This window comes from Mobula hypostoma, chromosome 17 (genome assembly GCF_963921235.1).
Source record: "Mobula hypostoma chromosome 17, sMobHyp1.1, whole genome shotgun sequence".
NCBI classification, from domain to species: domain Eukaryota; kingdom Metazoa; phylum Chordata; class Chondrichthyes; order Myliobatiformes; family Myliobatidae; genus Mobula; species Mobula hypostoma.
In genome coordinates this window covers 60570717-60591549 of record NC_086113.1, presented here as the reverse complement: position 1 = coordinate 60591549, position 20833 = coordinate 60570717, and the positions used below count along the sequence as shown (strand labels likewise).

The following is a 20833-nucleotide window of genomic DNA, read 5'->3' as shown; positions in this document are numbered from 1 at the left end:
TCTGACAGGCTGCATCACTGTCTAGTATGGGGGGTGGGGAGGAGCTACTGTACAGGACCAAAAGAAGCTATAGAAGTTTGTAAATTTAGTAGGGTCCATCTTGGGTACTAGCCTACAAAGTACCCAGGATATCTTCAAGGAGCAGTGTCTCAGAAAGGCAGCGTCAATTATTAAGGACCCTGAGCACCCAGGGCATGTCCTTTTCTCACTGTTACCATCAGGTAGGAGGTACAGAAGCCTCAAGGCACACACTCAGGAACAGCTTCTTCCTCTGCCATCCGATTCCTAAATGGACATTGAACCTGTGAACACTACCTCACTTTTTAAAATATATATTATTTCACAATTCTAATCTATTCAATGTACATACACACACACACACTCGGCAACTTATTTATTTATTTTTCTTCTATATGATGTATTGCATGGAACTGCTGCTGCTAAGTTAACAAATTTCACGACACATGCCGGTAATAATATGATTCCTTAATGGGGTTTCCCTTCTACCACCATTGATGCTATTCTCACTGGAATCTCCTCCACTTCCTGTACTTCTGCCCTCACCCTTTCCTCCTGCTGCCATAACATGGATAGAGTTCCCCTTGTCCTTATCTACCACCCCACAAGGCTCCGTATTCAACACAGCAATCTTTGCAACATACATAATCTACAATGAGATCCAACCACTATACACATCCTTCCCTCCCACCACTCCCCACCTCTCTGCTTTCCATAGAAATTGCTGTCAATCTGACACCCTTGTCCCTTGTCCCTCTCCCCCCATTTAACTCCCTCCTGGCACTTATTCCTACAAACGGGACAAGTGCTACACCAGTCCCTACACCTCTTCCCTCACCACTATTCAGGTCCTCAGTCTTTCCAGATGAGGCCACACTTCACCTGTGAGTTTGCTGGAGTCATTTCTTGTATTCAGTACTCCTGGTGAAGCCTCCTCTATATTGGTGAGACCTGATGTAGATTAAGGGACCGCTTCATTAAGCACCTTCACTCTATCTGCCACTAAAGCCAGGATTTTCCAGTGGCCACCATTTCAATTTGACTTTCTATTGCTATTCTAACATGAAAATCCATGGCCTCCTCTACTGCCACGATGAGGCCACTCTCAAAATGGAGGAGCAACACCTCATATCCTTTCTTAGTAGCTTCCAACCTGATGGTATAAACATTGAGTCCTCTAACACCAGTAATTTCTCCCCACTCCTCTTCTCTCTTCTCCATTCCTGATTCTGACCCCTCCCTCACCTATTCTCTTCTTTTTACCTGCCATCACCTCACTCTGATGTCTCTTTTCCTTCCCTTTCTCTCATGCTCCACTCTCTTCTCCTATCAGATTCCTAATTCTTCAGCCCTTTGTCTCTTCCACCTATCATCTCTCAGATTCTTACTTCATTCCCTCTTCCCACACCCACCAACTTCCTCCTCACCTGTTTTCACCTATCACCTGCCAGCTTTCTCCTTCCCCTCACTCCACCTTCTTATTCTGGCTTCTTCCCCTTTTGTTTCCAGTCTTCTGAAGGGTCTCAGTCCAAAATGTCAAAAAAATGATTCCCTTTCACTGATGCTGCCTGACTTGCTGACTTCCTCCAGCACTTTGTGGATGTTGCTCAAGATTTCCAGCATCTGCATAATCTGTTGTGTTCTGGATTCTTTACATCCAGAACTATCTTCTCATGAAGTGCTGCTTCTTGTTCAATTAATTTGTCATTTCAGACAGAGTTAAATTTGGCAAAAGACAATTGATCAAGTTCTGTCACCACCAGTCAAGTAGGGTGGTAGATCTGAACATAAAGTCTTTTCCTTAAGCTGACCTTTACAGTGCATCTCTAACACTGCTATCTACACTCCAGGAGATAGTTCATAGACTGTAGCAAAGCAGTGCAGTTTCGTCTCTGGGCCTGGCACCATCTAGAATTACAAGTGCAATCAGTTCCATCATGCACCATTCTGTCCTGAGCACCTATCACCATTTCTCACTATTGATGAGCTAATGTCAAACAGACATAAGAACTCCAGTATTTCAGGAAGCTGGGCTATCTCTAGAAACTTTCTGGGGTAACAAAGGTTGGGTAATAAATAGAATCTCTTGTTTGTTCACCTGTATTCCCAGAACATTATTTTCACCACAATAATCTCTCAGCCACTGTAGTGTAGTGTCCTGAATTGCACAGAGTACTCCAAGTGCACGCCAAAGGGTTTGAAAAGTTGTATCAAAACCTTATCACTCGCATACAGAATTCTATGCCCCAGTTGACAAATACGAGTATCTCCTATGCCTTCTTCATCATCTTATTTACCCATTTTGCCACCTTTAGGAATACAGGGTCTTATACATCAAGACCCCTGTTCTTCAGTACTTATTTGGGCCCTACCTTCTATGTGTAGACCTATCTAATTAGACCTCCCAAAGAGCTTTTCTTCACACTTACCAGGATTAAATTCAATCTGCCAGTACTCTGCCCATTTTACCAATTGTGGCAGAGATTGATAGCTTCTTTATTGATAAAAGGATTAAGAGTTACAGGTCCATTTTCATAGATTCTTCAGTATCATTAATGAATTATGAAACTATTTCAGACCCAAATGGCAGATTTTTGTTAATTACTGGTTTACTTTTTAATAAAAAGTTTGTCATGGTGGATGTATATGCTCCAAATATTGACCATTCTGAATTTTTAAAGTATTTGTTTACAGCTCTTCCTAATTTAAATGATTTTATGCTGATAATGGGTGGAGATTTTAACTGTTGTTTAAATCTTTTGATGGATAGATCTGTTTCTAATGAGACACTTCCAAATAAATCTGCTACTCTTATCGATTCTTTTATGATTGATACAGGAATTGTAGAAATTTGGAGATTTTTATTCCCTAAGGATAAAGAGTTTTCATTCTTTTCTCATGTATATCATAAGTACTCTAGAATTGACTATTTCTTTATTGACTCTTGTTTAATTCCATTTGTTATTGACTGTAACTATGACTCCATTGCAATTTCCGATCATGCACCTTTGAAACTATCTATCAAATTAATAGATACATTTTCCAATATTAGACAATGGTGGTTTAATTCTACTCTTCTTCAAGATTCGAAGCTTATTAATTTCATTAAGGATCAGATCGATTTTTTTGTTTTCAACAAATGCTATGGAAGAAATTTCTGGTGGAATATTATGGGACACTTTTAAAGCATATATACTTGGACAAATTATTTTATATTCTGCTGGACTGAAAAAATGAATTAATAATGAAATGCAAATGTTGGTTGATAAGATCAAAGAAATTGACAAAGAATATACTATTGCTCCAAGTAAGGAGCTTTATAAAAAGAGAGTTGAGCTTCAAATAGAGCATAGCTTATTACTAACATCCATGATCGAAAATCAATTAAGTAAAACTAGGAGTCTGTTCTATATACACCATGATAAATCTGGTAAATTACTGGCTAATCAACTAAAAACTGCTTCGGTTAAACACCAGAATCTTAAGATTCATAAAAGTGATAGTATCCTGACCATTGATCATGATGAGATAAATAATTTCTTTCAAGAATTTTATACTTCACTATACCAATCAGAATCTCCCGATTATCTTACTATAATGCATGAATTTTTAAGGAAATTTAATTTTCTGAAATTATCATCCAATGAACGTTTAATATTAGAAACTCCCATTACTGAAGGTGAAATTAAAAATGCTATTTCTTCGATGAATTTAGGTAAAGCACCTGGTCCGGACAGTTACACGGTAGAATTTTTAAAATCCTTCTCTAATACTCTTTCACCTTGGTTATATAGAATTTTTAAGGATGTATTATCTATAGATAAATTACCACAATCCTTTTATGGTGCTTCTATTTCCTTAATTCTTAAGAAAGTTAAAGATCCCACTGAATGTGCATCATATAGGCCTATATCTTTGTTGAATGTAGATTTCAAGATATTTTCTAAAATATTAGCAACCAGATTGGAGAAAGTATTGCCTCAAATTATTTCTGTTGATCAGATGGGATTTGTTAAAAATGGTTATTTTTTTAATATTAGGAGATTAATGAATATTGTTTATACTTCTTCATCTAGAACTCCAGAATGTGTCATTTCAGTAGATACTGAGAAAGTGTTTGACAGGGTTGAATGGACATATTTATTCAGTGTGCTTGAAAAATTTAATTTTAGTCCGACATTTATATCTTGGATTAAATTAATATACCTTACTCCTTCGGCATCAGTATTTACCAATAATCAAAGATCTCCCTTTTTTCAGTTGTTTTGCGGCACCAGGCAAGGTTGTCCTCTCAGTCCATTGCTATTTGATATTGCTTTAGAACCTTTGCCCATTGCTGTTTGTGAATCAACTAATATATTTGGTATCACCCGTGGGAATGAAACACATAAGTTATCACTATACGCTGATGATATATTACTATATATTTCTAACCCCGAAAAATCTATTCTGGCACTACTATCCTTGCTTGATAAGTTTAGTAATTCTTTGGGCTATAAATTGAACCTTAATAAGAACGAACTCTTCCCTTTAAATATGTAGGTTCCAATTTATAGATGTTCACCATTCAGAACGGTTACTAATTATTTTACTTATCTGGGTGTTAAAATTACTAAGAAACATAAGGATTTATTTAAGCATAATTTTTTTACCTATAATTGATCAAATTAATCAATTGTTTATTAAATGGTCTCCATTATTGCTATCAATGCTTTGCCGAATTAACGCTATTGAGATGATTCTCCTACCAAAACTTTATACTTGTTTCAAGCATTACCAATTTTTATTTCTAAATCCTTTTTTGATACTTTAGATTCTAAAATCTCTTCATATATATGGCAGAACAAAAATCCTAGATTAAGTAAAAAATATTTACACTAGTCTAAAAAGGATGGTGGTTTGGCTGTACTGAATTTTAGATTTTACTATTGGGCAATTCATATCTGATATTTAATACTTTAGACACAAGATTTGCATATAACTTTACGCCCACAATGGGTAAACCTGGAATGTAAATCTGTACAAGGGTTTTCCTTGACTTCCAGTTTAGGGATTTCTCTTTCATTTGTTATTTCTAAATTAAATAAACAAATAGCTAATCCAATAATTAAACATACACTACGAATATGGTTTCAATTTCGTAAATTTTTTGGTTTGAACCAATTTATTTTATCAAGCCCTATTACGTCTAATTTTTTCTTTCAACCTTCTATTACAGATCAAGCTTTTTCGGTGTGGAAAATGAAGGGTATATTAAGCTTTCATGATTTATTGTTGGATAACTGTTTCCTGTCTTTTGAACAGTTATCTAATAAATATAATTTGCTTAGATCTCATTTTTTCAGATATTTGCAAATTAGAAACTCTTTAAATACTAATTTACCCACATTTCCAACTTCACATCCAATTGATATTATGGAAAAAATTCTAAGTTTAAATCCTTTTCAGAAGGGTTTAATAGTATTTATTTATGACTTGATTATCAAAATAAATTCAGGTATATCTGACAAAATTAAGACTGAATGGGAAAGAGAACTCCAACTTCATTTACCTATAGAAAAATGGGGAAAAAATTTTCAATTAGTTAACATGTCCTCTTTATGTGCTAAACATACATTGATACAATTTAAGGTGGTGCATAGGGCATATATGTCTAAAGACAAATTAACTCGTTTCTAATTACATATATGCTCAATTTGTGATAGATGCCATTCTGAAGTTGCTTCCGTGACTCGTATGTTTTGGTCTTGCCCTTTCTTGCATAAATATTGGAAAGATATCTTTGATATTATTTCTACTGTTTTGCGTATTAATTTACAACCACATCCTGTTACTGCAATTTTTGGGTTACCAATGATGGAAGATAGTTATTTATCCCCATCAGCCTGTCGGATGTTTGCTTTTTTAACATTGATGGCTAGAAAATTTATCTTATTGAACTGGAAAGAGGTCAATCCCCCTACTACATTTCAATGGTTTTCTCAAACTATATCTTGTTTAAATTTAGAGAAAATTAGAAGTGGCACTTCTGACCCTTCGGTTAAAGTTGAAGAAACTTGGAGACCATTTATTCAACATTTCCATATGATGTAGTTTGACCTTTCCAAATCCTTTTTTTTTAAATTTAAAATATACGGATAGAGGAGTGGAGTTAATGACATTAATGATTCTATCCAATGTAATATGTTAGCCTGTCTTTTTTTTCTATAGTTTTGTTTTTAGTTTATTTAGTTTAGGTTAATATCGCTTAGTTTAATTAATATATTTTTTTTCTTTTCTAATTTGGGTTTTTTTTTTAGATTTTTTCTCATTTATCCCTCTACCATGTTTAATTATATTTAGAGTTTGGGAAATTTAATGCATCTGTATTATTACCAATGTTATATTTGCAGTGTCAATTATTAATAATGTAATCCCAATCTCTGTTCATTAATATTGTTGCTATGTTTATAATTTTGAAAATTAATAAAAAGATTGGAAAAGAAAGAAAGAGTTACAGGGAGTATCTGGGTGAGTGGGGTTGAAGAAAAAACAGTCATGACTGTATGGTGGAGCGGGCTAGATAGGTCGAATAGCCTAATTCTGTTCTTATATATAATGGTCTTTTTTGCTCTTTTGCATTGATGCAGGGTTACTTCTAGTACGCTTGAAAACAAAAATGCCTCAAAGCCTCAAGTCCCCAGCATGTTCTGATAAGTCAAAGGGCAAAAGATTCAAGATTCTTCCTGAACATGATTGAACATTGAGTGTAATAAGTTCCAACCCAGTGCAACACTGGCTAAAACAAAACAAGCTGGTTGACCATTGAGTATTGTATAAATCTTTTTTAACATTTCTAATGTTAACAGTAGCACCAGCTTCTCTCTGTAATCATCTTTAAAAGGCTGCAGACCAGGTACTGATGTCTGAATTTGCAACCTTCATGCACATCCACCAATTTCCTTTGTTATTTACTTTTTATGGTATGTGGTTGACTGTGGTACACTGCATTTCACAGTTACCAATAGCTGCAGTCCTACTGCATGTACTGGAATGAAAAATTGTTTTGGAAACATTGCCACAGTTTAATACAAAGAGTTTTCCTTAAAACATTTTGTTGGTGCTTGTCTGCTAATTTGGGTCCCTGGTGTCCTTAGCTATCCCAAAAGTTATCAACGAATTTTCAGTTAAGCCTCTGTCAATATTATGCTATCAACAATGAGGGCGAGAGCTACAAAAAGAGATTTGAAGAGTTGGAAGTATCTTTTCACTGAGTTTATATTTGGCAACAGAGCTCATCAAAATTGTGAAGATTTATAATGGAGGAAGATGTAGTAGAGTGCAGCAAAATGTTAGCTAAAGAGCAGAACAAAACATATCTTTACCTGGAGGTGAAATAGAGCATGGGAAAGTGCAGACAGTGGCAGGGCTGGTAACTTGCTGACTCATGGCTCCAATAACACACATTCAATCTGAAAACCTGTGTAAGGGGTTTCTTCTGTTATGTTACTGCGCAGGCTAATCAAAATGGCTCCTTTGTTATGTTATAATTAAAATGGCTTTTCTGAAATAACTGCGATGTAAAGAGTTCTCTCTCTGTCTCTGCTTGTTTGGGTTATGTTATTGATAAGGGAGAGAATGAACCAATTGGGATAGATGTTACAAGCAAGAATATCTGTAAGCTATTGTGTTGTGTGGGCTTTGGGGCAGAAGGCACGATGGGGACAGGGAGAGGAGACGCAATGCTGTAATCTGGCCGACCGGACAGACCCCAAGTGGGAGTCCGAGGCCCAGGGTCTTTGGTGAGGAGAGGAGACGAAGACAGACTCATGTGGAGTGTCTGGTTGACCACCATGGTTGGTCCCAGGCGGCGGGTCGAGGTGGTCAGATAGGATCGAGTGGTGGAAAGAGGACCCCGTTACTCGAGCTCCAACTGTTGTGCACAAAGTGGTTGAACTTTGATAAGCTTGGCACCTTTTACTTTCCTTTTATATTTTATCTCTATTAATTACATAGTTCCAGTAATATCTATAAATTGTAATCATTTAATCGCATATGGTGTCTGTTATTTAGCAGAGTGGGGTACATCACACAGTATCGACACAAACATGATTACCCAGTTTGGCGGGGCCGAGGGCTACTTCCCCTAGACAAAAGCAAGTTGAGTGAGCCTGAGGGTTAGGGTTAGGGTTAGGGTTAGGGTTAGGGTTAGGGTTAGGGTTAGGGTTAGGGTTAGGGGTTAGGGTTAGGGTTAGGGTTAGGGTTAGGGTTAGGGTTAGGGTTAGGGTTAGGGATTAGGGTTAGGGTTAGGGTTAGGGTTAGGGTTAGGGGGGCTACACCTGTGGTGGTTGAATGGGGTTTGCATATTCTCTTGGTGACCAGATGAGTTTCCTCCCCATACCGAAGACATGCAGTTTGGTAGGTTATTTGCTCCCTGTGCAAGCGGATAATCAGGAGGGAGTTAATGAACACATGAAAGAAAGTAGCTTAAAGGAACTACATGGGGATGGGAATTGATGAGCTTGCTCTGAGAGAGGAAGAATGCCTCCTGCATGATAAGGAAATATGAGCAAATATGAGCAGTTGTCAGGTTGGAGCATATATATTTGTCTAAGTGGGTATAATTGATTTATTAAGGAATATAAGAGTGTATGAGATTACATGGTTCATGTAAAATCACATTTCTGCAGTACATTGCTTTTTGATGAGAACTTTCACAGACTCAAAATTAATTTGAAAATGGTGGTTTGTACAATAATTCTGATTACTCCTTCAGGAAAGTTAAGACAATCAATCTCTACATTTACCACAGGAAAGGATAACAAATCTGATAAAATATTTTTCTAGTAGAATGATGCTTTATCTTATTGTATTAATAACCTTACTTTAGACTCAGTCAAAGAAGAAAAGGACCAAACTCATGCTAGATTTACCTCATGCACCATTCTTCGCAGCCCTGCTGAATTTCTGTGCCCCAAGTTCAAAGCCACATAGCCATGCCATCTTGAGAAACTGAGTGGGCCTCATGTAGTAACTGGGCAACTGGGTCTCGGGTAAATAGGCCTTAGGCTCTGGAGCCTTAGCTGGTCTGAGGCCTCTCCCTCAAATGACTAATGCCAAAAGAAATTACAACTATTTCCAAGTATCCCTGAAAAACTATCAGATAACAGTTGAAACAGAAATATAAATTTTAAAATATTTCTACTTAAAAATAATTATTTTAACAATACATCTCAGCAACCCAGTTCAATCCTGTCATCTGTGTTGAGTTTGCACATTCTTTCTTTGCACTTCTGGGTTTCTCCAGATGCACTCACTTACAACATGAGAGTTGGTGGGTTAATCAGTTACTGTAAATTGTCTCCAGTGTGTAGATGGCTTGAAATTCAAAGTTCAAAGTAAATTTATACCTAAGTACATATGTGTCATCATATACAACCCTGAGATTCATTTTCTAGCAGGCATACTCAGTAAATCCAGGAGCCAAACTAGAATCAATGAAATACATCGCACCCAACAGGATGGACAAGCAACCAATGTGCGAAAGATATCAAATTGTGCAAAAACAAAAGAAAAAATAATAACAATAATAAATAAATAAGCAATAAATATCAAGAACATGAGATGAAGGGTCCTTGAAAGTGAGTCCATAATTTTTGGGAACAGTTCAGTGATGGGGCAAGCGAAGTTATCCCGTTTAGTTCATCAGCCTGGTGGTTGAAGGGTAATAACTGATCCTGAACCTGGTGATGTGAGTCCTGAGGCTCCTAAACCTTCTTCCTGATGACAACAGCAAGAAGACAGCATGACCAGGGTGATGGGGGTCCCTGATGATGGATGCTGCTTTCGTACAACAGTGCTCCATGTAGTTGTGCTCAGTGGTGGGAAGGGCTTTATTTGTGATAGACTGGGCTAGATCCATTACTTTCTGTAGGGTATTCCATTCAAGGGCATTGGTGTTTTTATACCAGGCTGTGATGCAACTAGTCAAGACACTGTCTACTACACATGTGTACAAGTTTGTCAAAGTTTTAGGTGACATGCTGAATCTTCACAAGCTTCCAAGGAAGTAGAGCCACTGCCATGCTTTCTTCATAATTGCACTTATGTGTTGTGCCTGGGACAGGCCTTCTGAAATGGTGTATGATTGGTGGGAGAATTGGGGTTCTGGTAATAAACACTTCAGAGGGAATAGGTTGCAGGGAGGTAAGTGGGGCAATGAGATTGATGTGGTTGCTTGTAGAGCTGGCATGGACTTGATGGGCTGAATGACCCCTTCCTTCTATGTCGTGTAAGAAATATGGAAGGATAAATAAAGAAATGAAAACAAACCCCTTATTTTTACTGCACTAATGGGACCTCATAGGAAATGGCTGACAGGTTGAGGGAATAATCCAGAGCATATCCAGCCCCTCAGCTCTGCACCATAGGTCCCAGTGCTGAGGGCACAACTGATTAGCCACTGAGAAACCCTTCACTGGTGGCTCTTTTCAGGGCCCTACCCTACGGTAGGTATGTTTTGGCAAAATACAACGTTAAGTGTTGTGGTGGCCAATCATTCTGTACTGTTCTCCATTCTGCCTGGCCTGCTGAGTGCTGCCAGCAATTCCAGCAATCCCCCACAACGTGTTGTTTTTTGGATAATTCCTGATAACAGTTTATTTTTAACGTGAAGCCAAGGCACATCTGATTGCTATAGAGGGCAGTAAATTCAGAAGTAGAAGTGTGACAGTCACACTCCCACTCTGGCATGTCTATCTGTGCCCAACACACGATTAAGGGGGAGCACCTACAGTCTGGGTACATTACAGAACTCAGGTAACTAGATTACTGTCTGCACCAGTCATCCATCTGTGATACTGGCTCAGCTTGTTTATTTTTCCCTTTATTTTTCTTTTCTCTTTGGGAATAATGACATGCCCACCTTCACCCACCAGGCATGACCTCCTTCTCTGCATTTCACAACTCCCACATTTTTTCTGTCCTGTTGAGAACAAAAGTTCGTCCAGCATTTTGTGTGTGTTCCTTTTTGGCTCTGTAACTGCTGGCATGCAGTCATTGACCAGATGACCTTTTTCATAACTTCTCCTCACTGTCATTCTGGTTTTACCCCTATCAAACGTTCCTCCTCACCCACCCAGCTTCATCTCTTCCCTTCACAATAGCCATGAAGATTCTCTGTTTCTCTCCCCACAGATGCAGCCTTTCTGTGTCAGTGTTTCCAGTATTCTCTCATTTTATGTTAATTTCAGAAGTACCGATGTGGAGTGGAAAGAATGCATTTCGATGTTCATTTTAAGCCCAGACTCTACTTAAAAACTTGCATTTGCGGAAAACGCCTTCATGTCTCCAGCACAAACAAGAAAAAATCTGCAGATGCTGGGAAATGCGAGCAACACACACAAAATGCTGGAGGAACTCCGCAGGCCGGGTAGGACCTGCCGAACCCGATTGTTCTCTCTTCCTAGATGCTGCCTGGCCTGCAGAGTTCCTCCAGCATCGTTGCTCATGACTCCAGCGACTTCGTTTGAACTGCTTTTTCTGATTTGCTTCCTACTGTTTTGTTAGCAAGTTTAGACCTGCATTAAATTTGAAGAAATGTCAGAGTGATTCTGCGAGGGAATGTAACCTATGATCCGGCACTAGGATACTTACTCTGCTGCTTCTGGCGAGCCTTGTCGCAAATCGCGGGCCGGAGTTGAAGTTTGCCCCCGCCGGGCAGTGTACAGTTACTGGAGCAAATCACCACTCCCAGGCAAGACTTCTTCAGGATCTGGCAGTTGTGGTTATTGGTGTTTCTCATCGCCCAGCCACTCAGGTGCCTCTGCGCGTTTTTATCGTCGGCCACATAAATATATCTCACGTATCCATCCGTCCATTCCTGAAAAGTGTCAAACTGCTTCACATCCTGAAAATTGCGCACAAAATCATTGAATCTTGTAAGAAGCAGAACAAACATGTTTTATAAACAAACATTTATTAGCGATCTCCAGGTGAAGAACGGATTCCGTTTATGCGGATGGCCATCAATTTTGGCCTTAAATTGGAAAAGATACAAAGATCACTCAACTATACCTCCACAATGTTATAGTCATAAAGTCATAGAAAAGTACGCACAAACAGGCCCTTCGGCCATCTAGTCCGTGCGGCTTTTGCAACGAATAGCATCAAAAGCAAACAGGACTGATTAAGAAATAACAATCACTAGAAGTGGAGCCGTTGTTAAGAAACGAATATATGTATGAAAATTAGACTTATAATGCTGGACTTTCTTTGTTTGTCCAGAGTGCCCATAATCCAGACGTTACCATCCTGGCAACGGTTTGTAAATGGTCCGGTCTGCTCTGGTCTCACTAGACAACAATTTACAAGTTTTGATTGCCACTTATTAATCCGCGGAGTGTGAATTCACAAACTGAACCGGTTATATAAGAATTATGAAAAATAAATAAAGAATTTGAAAAAACAAGCCCCTTATTTTTACAGAGTTATTGTCTTGTGTACATCAATGTTTCAGGTCAAAGATGTCCGTTCCCCAGCATTTTAGTTTTTTTTTAAATTTTGGATGACCACATTGCATTAACTTAAATTTTCATCTGCACTGTTGGTTCATTTCAATGGATATGCCTTAGGCAAAAAAGTTCACAATTTTTTGCAATTAATTTTAATTACAGAAATTAAGATAATCTGATCCCATATTACAGCTAACGTTAAACATATGCGAATTTGTGATCACTTTTATTTAAATCATTCAATCTTTTCATAGGGACAAATTTGGCGTATCTGGAGAGTACAATAGGGTCTTTTAAGAGACTCCTGGATAGGTACATGGAGCTTAGAAAAATAGAGGGCTATGGGTAATCCTAGTTAATTTCTAAAGTAAGTACATGTTCGGCACAGCATTGTGGGCCGAAGGGCCTGTATTGTACTGTAGGTGTTCTATGTTTCTATGTTTCTATTTACGAAGCGTGAAAGCCGAGTGTGGGACCGTATACTCCAGAACATGGGATTAATCGTTCTAACGCCGTTCCCTCGGTCCATTGATACCTTGCATAGTTTCAGTACTGCTAACACAACCCCAGCAGAGTTGCAAAAGAGCTCTCTTTGAAATCCGACGAATTTGCCAACGGTAAAGGGAAATCTATGTCAAGAACATGGTTGCTCTATCAAGCTTGACTTCGGATGGGTCGATTCATTATCCATTTTGCCCCTGAATTTCTCTCATCTTTTAAATAATCAACGTACCCAAAGTTTGGTGTTATACTTTTAAACTTTTAAAATAACGCCTTAGTATCCCCGCATCGTGCTTTGCATGGTTTTACGAATTTCAATAGCCAGTTTAGGATCTATTTCCAATTATAAACTGCCTCAGACTGGGTGTTAATAATTAGCAGTCTGAATTCGTTCCGTTCCAAGAGAGGACTTTGCCAGCACCGATGAGAGTTACCTGAGGCAGTTTGGGATCGTTAATGTCCCAAGCGATTTTCATTCCATTGGAACACACGCAGTCAACATCTTCGTATTGGTCTCCTGTGGACATAATTCTCTCTCGGCTGGGAGATCAGTTCTGCTCAAAGTCGCTGGGTGGCATCGACCACATGAGGACTGTATGAAAGGGCAGAAAGACAGAAAAGGAAGCGAGACGGTTGGCGGTAGACAGCTGACACAATGAATTATAAAGGTAACTTCTAAAAGCGTTCAGAAACGGCTGAGGTTTTTGTAGATAAACCTGCGGCGTCGGGATGCCATTGCATCTACTACGTTCCTCTCTCCCCCCCCCCCCTTATTTTCTTAGCCACTAGGCTGCACCTTATGTCGCCACTTATCCTCACAGTATTCAGGACTCGTTCTTTCTTTGGCAGTGAGATGAAAAGCGGAGAAGGGATACCTGCTGTTTATCTCAGTTGCATTGCGCTTGTGACCTGCGAAAGTAGCCTGTTCTAATCCAAACGGAGACACGCAGCTCGCCGAACAGAACCACCTGCCTGCCACTGTGAGAAATACAACCAAACAACCTCCGAAGACAGGGAACCGAACCCCGCCACAAATTAAGGCTCGAAACCACATCAAAACACAAGACCGAGTTGGCCCTGTGAACATGTTTGAGGATTTATGTTGTTAATAAAACACAATTACACATTCCTCAAAACCAAAACAAAATGGCAAAAGCAACTTCAAAGATAAAGTAATTGGCTAAACTAGTCTTAAATCGAGGCACGTAATTGGATGGCACGGGGAGAATTCGTGGCGAATTTTAACCACATGTCCAAGTAATGCAAAGTTCTGCTAATGATTGTAAACCTGTTTGTAGTCTAAACTACAGATTAACACAAACAGGAAAAAAGGGGGAATTGTTGGTTGTGTTGCAGGTTAACAAAGTTTACATTTAAATCGAAATCGGCTGTCAGTAAACGAAGCCATTTGGTGTTTTGGCATTTTAAAATATATTCATTACACAAAAGATCAACTTGACCGCTGGCCCAAGTGCGGATGGCATTTACCACGCACCGCATTGCTTTGTGAATGTAAGGCGTGTTTTGTATTTTCCCATATTTATATAAAAACGTTGTTAAATGCAGCCTCGTTTTATGTATAGTCCATAAACAGAGTAACAAACAAATCGGTTGTTTCATGTAAACAGTTTTGGAAGAAGTCAAATCTTTTAGTGGAACCTGTTCTGGCAAAGCAGTCTTTTTAGTTGAGTACTCAGTTCACTGAAACCTTTACTGCACGAGTTAAACGACGAGATGATTCGAGATAAATAGCTACTGAATATATAGACATGACGGTTATAATCCAAGCATAGAGGGAAATGGCGATGGGTAGAACTCGGTCCGACCCGGATTGCTTAGGTAGGTGACCGCTTTGCATGAATTAAATGTAGGGAATCGATGGCAATCTACACCACCTCACCATCATCAGTGTCTCATCCCATCCCACTGCTACCACTCTCCTCCCCAAAATCCTGCTCCAGTATCTACACACACTCAACCTCACTGAGCAGACAAGGCAAGCGGACCAGGAAAAGACGGGTATTACTGTCTTCAGAACTTTTATTACCTTATCTGCCACCGACTTCACTCAGAACCCTGCTCAGCCCTGATGTGATAAATAAATATTCGTTCACAGAATATTCCGAGGACTACTCAACAAACACCAATTGGAGATATTACCATTCCAATTTAAATTGATACATCACTGATCCCGATGACAAACCTGTCATTGACCTCGAAACCAGAACCAAATCCAGACATAAAGTAACTTTAAATCATTCCAGAAAGTAAGCTAGCTCCAATCCTACCATCAAACCAATGCCCCAAATATTGCAAAATCAAAAGTTGCAGAACCATTCACTGGCTGCAGATCCAGCATAATACACAGTGGAAGCGAATATTTTAAACCTTCCATTGATTTGCTGACAGTTGTTCAAAAGACCAATCATTCGAACAACATCAAAGCACCTAATAAATATTGCCTGCCTGAAACTGAGGAGCGCGCGGGGTTTGCAAAGAACATGTGATCTTTATTGATAATATTCCACGTGACAGATTGGTACACATTGGCAAAGCAATGGCAAAATAAGGAAGTTGTCTTGAAAGAAATGCTTTCAAGGGAAAGGTCAGTAACAGCTTGTAAAGTAAGATATATTCTGCTTGATCCATGTGGTCAACGAGTATAAAAAACTCAAGTTGAGAAAGGAATTGGCTCTCATTTCGCTTTGGTGATATTACCATGAATATTTGATCCTTTATTTGTGTATCGCAATAAGGCTGGGATTTGGGAATTCCATGGCATATTTAATTCTGGAACAAACAAATATATGTCCAGAGAAAACGATAACAATAATTTCAAACATCATTGGGAAGACACTCAAGTGTCGACTTTAATTGGGTTAAAGACAACTGGGATGCGAAAAAGGACTGCAGATGCCGAAGATCTGAATTAAAAACTGAAAATGCTGGGCATTCAGCAGATCAGACAGCGTCAGTGTGAAGAGATACAGTTACTGTTTCAAGTCGAAAATGTCCTCAGAATAAAAGATGTATTTAAACTTAAAAATTCAATTGCACTTTTGTAGTAATATTGCAGGTGTATATATACACACACAAACATAAGCATTAAGAAGGTCATAGGACTTATTAAGTTATTAACAAGATTGCAGAAAAAAATTGTCTTGCTGTCTTTCTATTTTCTAGAAACTTTCTGTGGCTGGGAAAAATGCTCCGGACAAGACTCTGCTGAACCTCACATCATAGCGCTAAGCAGTATTGAACCCATATTGTACTGTCTCAGTACTTTTATACTTGTGTGTTGTAGCACTTACTTTTTAATCGCAGTTATTTTGTATAGAACACTATTCTTTGCATTTCTGGTTAGCTGCTAACTGCATTTCATTGGCTTTGTATCTGTATTCGGCACAATGACAATAAAGTTGAATCTAATCTAATAAACACTATAATGGTTACAGAAAGTAATGGTCCAAGTAGAACGAAGTAAAATACATTTCTATTTTATTACATATTGTTACAGAAAATACTTATAATTAATTAATTAATTGCGATGTTTCACAGTTTGTTTCCAAAATTCCAGAGTTGTTATTAAGTTGCGTAATGGTCGTTATCAGAGAATCACACTGATTACAATGCGGGAAGAGTTCATTTACCCTGTCCGGTCCATACCGGTTCCTCACCCACATTCTGCCAATTCTCTGGTATCACATACTTATCCTTCGTGAAACCAGGGAAATTGGATCCGCCACCGCTAATCACTGATAACTCCAGACCGAAACTCTCGCTATTGAGCACAACTATCTATCAAGTCCTTTCGGAAACTTCTGTTCCAAAGGGCGGAACCCAGTATCTTCTGGGAAAATGTGCTTCTACCTGCGGACATTTTAGTAAATCCCACCGGCACCCTTCCTACCGCCTGGAGCCCAAACCCGAGCACAGTGCTCCAGCATCTGCAGATTTTCTCGTTTGCGATAGTGTTCCAGTTGTGCGGGACCTGTGCTTTGTAGAGATTCATCGCGATTTCTTTCCTCCAGTTTTTTTTAAATCTGGGTTGCCGTGTCCTTTTGGTTAACCGTTCTCCCAATCTAACCCACCACTTTCAAAGGACTTTCGTGGGCTTGCTCCTGATTATGTTTCTTTGTCTCGACTAAGGTCTTCTTTTTGCACTCTCTCTTTATCGCTCTCTCTTCGCTGCCTTCTATAATAAGTTATGAAATAGTTTGCATTCCCTGTCTTGACTATACCTACATGTCTGTGTGGCAATTGCACGTTTTCACTTTACATGTACCTCACCTTATTTGTGCAAGTAACAATAAAGCCGACTTGAATAAACTTGAGTTGAATATGCATAAGATCTCCCTGTTACTGCAGTTTACATTATAATTTTATTTGCTACTTCTCGGCACTTTCTGCTAGTCTGAGTTAATGTTTTCAAACTCTTCTATCGTGTTCATAGTTACCTAAGCCTCCAAAATTCTTGCCATTGACATACCTGGACACTGTGAAGTGTTTACTAAGTGTAAATGTGTTAACAATTAAAATAGCTTCGTGGCAAATATAAGTTAATGTGCGATGTAGCTGGAAGCTTATTCTATTATTTCAAGTAGAATAGTAATTCAAATAGGGTAAAGTACAGTTATTTATTTTTTATTTCTATACAAAATACATTTGGACAACACAATGTTAATTTTAATTTATAGCGCTGCTTTTAATTAAAAAAAATCATATTGCAAAATTTTAGAATATTTATTTCCACGGTCACATAGAGAGAAAAAAAAGAACAGCAGGTGTAAACCTCTACTTGACATCAATCCAATCTGAACGCTGAAATCTTTAGAACATGCTTCTACGTAATTTTTTCTTAGCACATGCAAAATCAAAATCTCCATCCCGGGTAATTAACATGCTGTTTGTCATTAAAACTTAACTGCAAGCATGAATGAAATCGAATGCACTTTACATCCTAACCAGTAGTCTGCAATTTAATGCAGGCATAGACTCCTGTTCACTATAAACAAAATGAAGACATGCTGACTTTATTCAATGTATATCAGATTGTCTTCTTCCAGAGACTCGCCATCTAAGATGCCTAAGAAGCAGGCAGTTATAAAGTATCAGACATAACGGGTTTATTGCATCTGTTGAGGATGGGTCTTTAAATGTATAAAACTGCACAAATGGGTAATACTGGAATACTCAGCAAGTTATACTTACTGTAGGTAGGTCAGATACCTACATTTAGACACCCAATAGAGACCTAGTCAGTCCTCAACGGATTCCCACTCTTTCCTCACATCGTTTCTATTCTACAGCAAACGAAGCACTCTTTTTCTGCGATACGTCTCCAGGAGACCAAGTCCATTCTCCAGGATACCATTCCAAAGTTTCAAGCAACACACATCAAAGTTGCTGGTGAACGCAGCAGGACAGGCAGCATCTCTAGGAAGAGGTACAGTCGACGTTTCAGGCCGAGACCCTTCGTTCCAAAGTTTCAAAGACGATTATCATCCATCTCCATCACAAATCTTTTCATGCGCGTCTCAAAGCTCAGAAAGAGCCAACTTTGACGTTTACGTTTCTTAGTTCATGATTAATGCGAAAAGTTTGGAGTTTTAAGTACAAATTAGTGGAACAAAAGATCAAGACATGCGAGGCAATTAAAGCACCCACGGAATTATCCCACCCATGCCGATTGCACGAATGGAGAGTTCCTGCATGAAAATTATATTTATCTCAGAATCTTATTGTCTCAGAATGAAGAATCTTATATTATAATTTGAAGATTTCCAGGTTTAAAAATATATCTTTCCGCATCACTGCACGGTAGCGAAAAGAGAGGGATTTAAATGTCGCCGAGAAAATCACCTGGGTCTCAGAGGCGGTTAATTTTTACTGGAGATCTGTTACACTGTAATCTGGGGAAACACGGATAAAAAGCAACGAACTGGTATTTGGAGCGTTCTCCGGCTTTGGACTGATGTCATTGTCTAGCTCTAAAAGGCGATACAGAGGCTCAGTTTATAAATCCACCTGGAAAAGGACAGTGGAAGTGACTCAGATAAATTGGTAATGTTGCTGTTTAACCTTTTTATAAGTGCCAGGCTCTGTGCACAGGACAACCAGAGCTCTATGAGAAGAGTTTTTAAATGATCTAACACTGGAATGGAGCAACATTAATTAATTGGCAATATTAACTTTTAAGCACGGTATTTACAGATGAAAGGATTTCCTACCAATCTCCAGTCCGCCCTGATCGGAAATTTCGCGGTGCTTCCAACTACCCGGTCTCCGATGTTGCATCTGGTGAAAATGCATCAACCCAGCATTTCAGTGAACGCGCCCGCTCTCCTCACCTCGCGGGAACTGCCCCCTAGAAAACAAGAGGGGAGGCGGGCGCATTCTGCTCGGTCGAACAACTACTCCATGAAAACCTTTCCATTTCTTACTTTTAACAAGTGACGTCTATCTTGAGAGATTGAGAATTTAAGTTTTTTAAAAAAACCGATTATACATTTGATAAGTGGTTGCCAATTATCTTTCTATAAAGAACTATTCGATACGCTACTATAGAAATTCGAACAAATAGGGGTTCAAGTTGAATTTGAAGTAAATTTGTCTACTTGTACAACAAAATTACTGCAAACACCCAAATTAACACGCTTAATTACAATTATAGCAAAATATACAATATTGCATTGTAAGCACATTTAATTGTCAACAAACACATTACTGATTCGTAGCAAGTAATTATCAAGATTATCAAGAAACAAAGCACAACCTCGTCTGCTCATTTTTAGCTCCCTGGGATTTTTAACTTTAATGAACTGTTCGAGTTTCATAATGGGTCCATCAAAATATTCAAACTCATGTTAGCTTGGCAGGGTCGGAATGAATCAGATTCATAGTCAGAATCAGGTTTAACATCACCGGCATATGTCGCTTACAAATTTCACGATATTAAATCTGATTCTGATTCTGATTCATTTTGATTGTGCCGTGTTATCTTATATAAAAAGAAATAATCTACGTTATAACTTTATAATTAAGCTTCAATAAACTGAAATCCAGGAGAAACAGAGAGAGAAAAATGAGCGAAGACATGATAAATGTCCCAGCTTGAAATGATAAGCTGACCGATTGTTACACGAGATATAGGGACGGCGTGTAGTTTTTAGAGCTAATGAATTAAACATGATTTACACAGATCGAAGTATATCCTGGTGCAATGGTAAACGTTGCTCCTTTTTCAATCTGACTGAATATTTTAGATACGATATGTCTAATTATGTAATTTACGTTAGCGTGACTTGAAAGGGAAAGCAGTTGGCTTGAGGACAGGTAGAGACTGACTACTGTCAACTACTTGAGGACATGCATGTAAGGTGAGAATGGGAAAACTTAAAGAGACATGAGGCCCAAGTTGTTTTTACAGTGAAGGTGGTGGATACCTGGAGCCGGCTGTCAGGGTTGGTGCCGAAGCAAATACGATAGTGACGTTTAAGGGACTTTTAGATCGACAGATCAATATGCAAGTCATAGCGGGATATGAAACAGATGCCGCAGAATTGATTTACTTTAAAGTGGCAGCGTCTTTGGCACGGATATCTTGAGCCATTGCGCCTCTTCCTCTGCTGCTTACGTACTTCTATGTTCTGTTTGACTGATTGTACAACCAATAAGCAAATGCTGAACTGAATGAATATACATATAAATAAAACCAGAAAGAAGCAAACGTGGATAATTGAGTTAATTCTTGCTGCTGCACAAATGAATGGTAAACATATCCTGCATATGAGACTGTTCAGCCCGTTGTAGTTATAATTGCC

At 38.6% G+C, this 20833-nt stretch overlaps 1 protein-coding gene across 4 annotated transcripts in view; it reads right to left on the bottom strand.

The window, feature by feature from the left end:
* Nucleotides 1-20253, bottom strand: part of gcm2 (glial cells missing transcription factor 2) — a 48722-nt gene extending 28469 nt beyond the window's left edge. The window contains exons 1-4 of one of the 4 annotated variants that reach the window (XM_063069381.1): nt 20208-20253; nt 19222-19469; nt 13445-13602; nt 11653-11905 (exon numbers count right to left, since the gene is read on the bottom strand). In XM_063069381.1, coding sequence (XP_062925451.1) covers nt 11653-11905; nt 13445-13537 — 346 coding nt within the window. In that variant the 5' untranslated portion in view covers nt 13538-13602; nt 19222-19469; nt 20208-20253. The remainder of the gene's footprint in view (nt 1-11652; nt 11906-13444; nt 13603-19221; nt 19470-20207) is intronic. The other 3 variants (XM_063069380.1, XM_063069382.1, XM_063069383.1) reach the window with 3 other exon arrangements.
* Nucleotides 20254-20833: the final 580 nt, after the last annotated feature.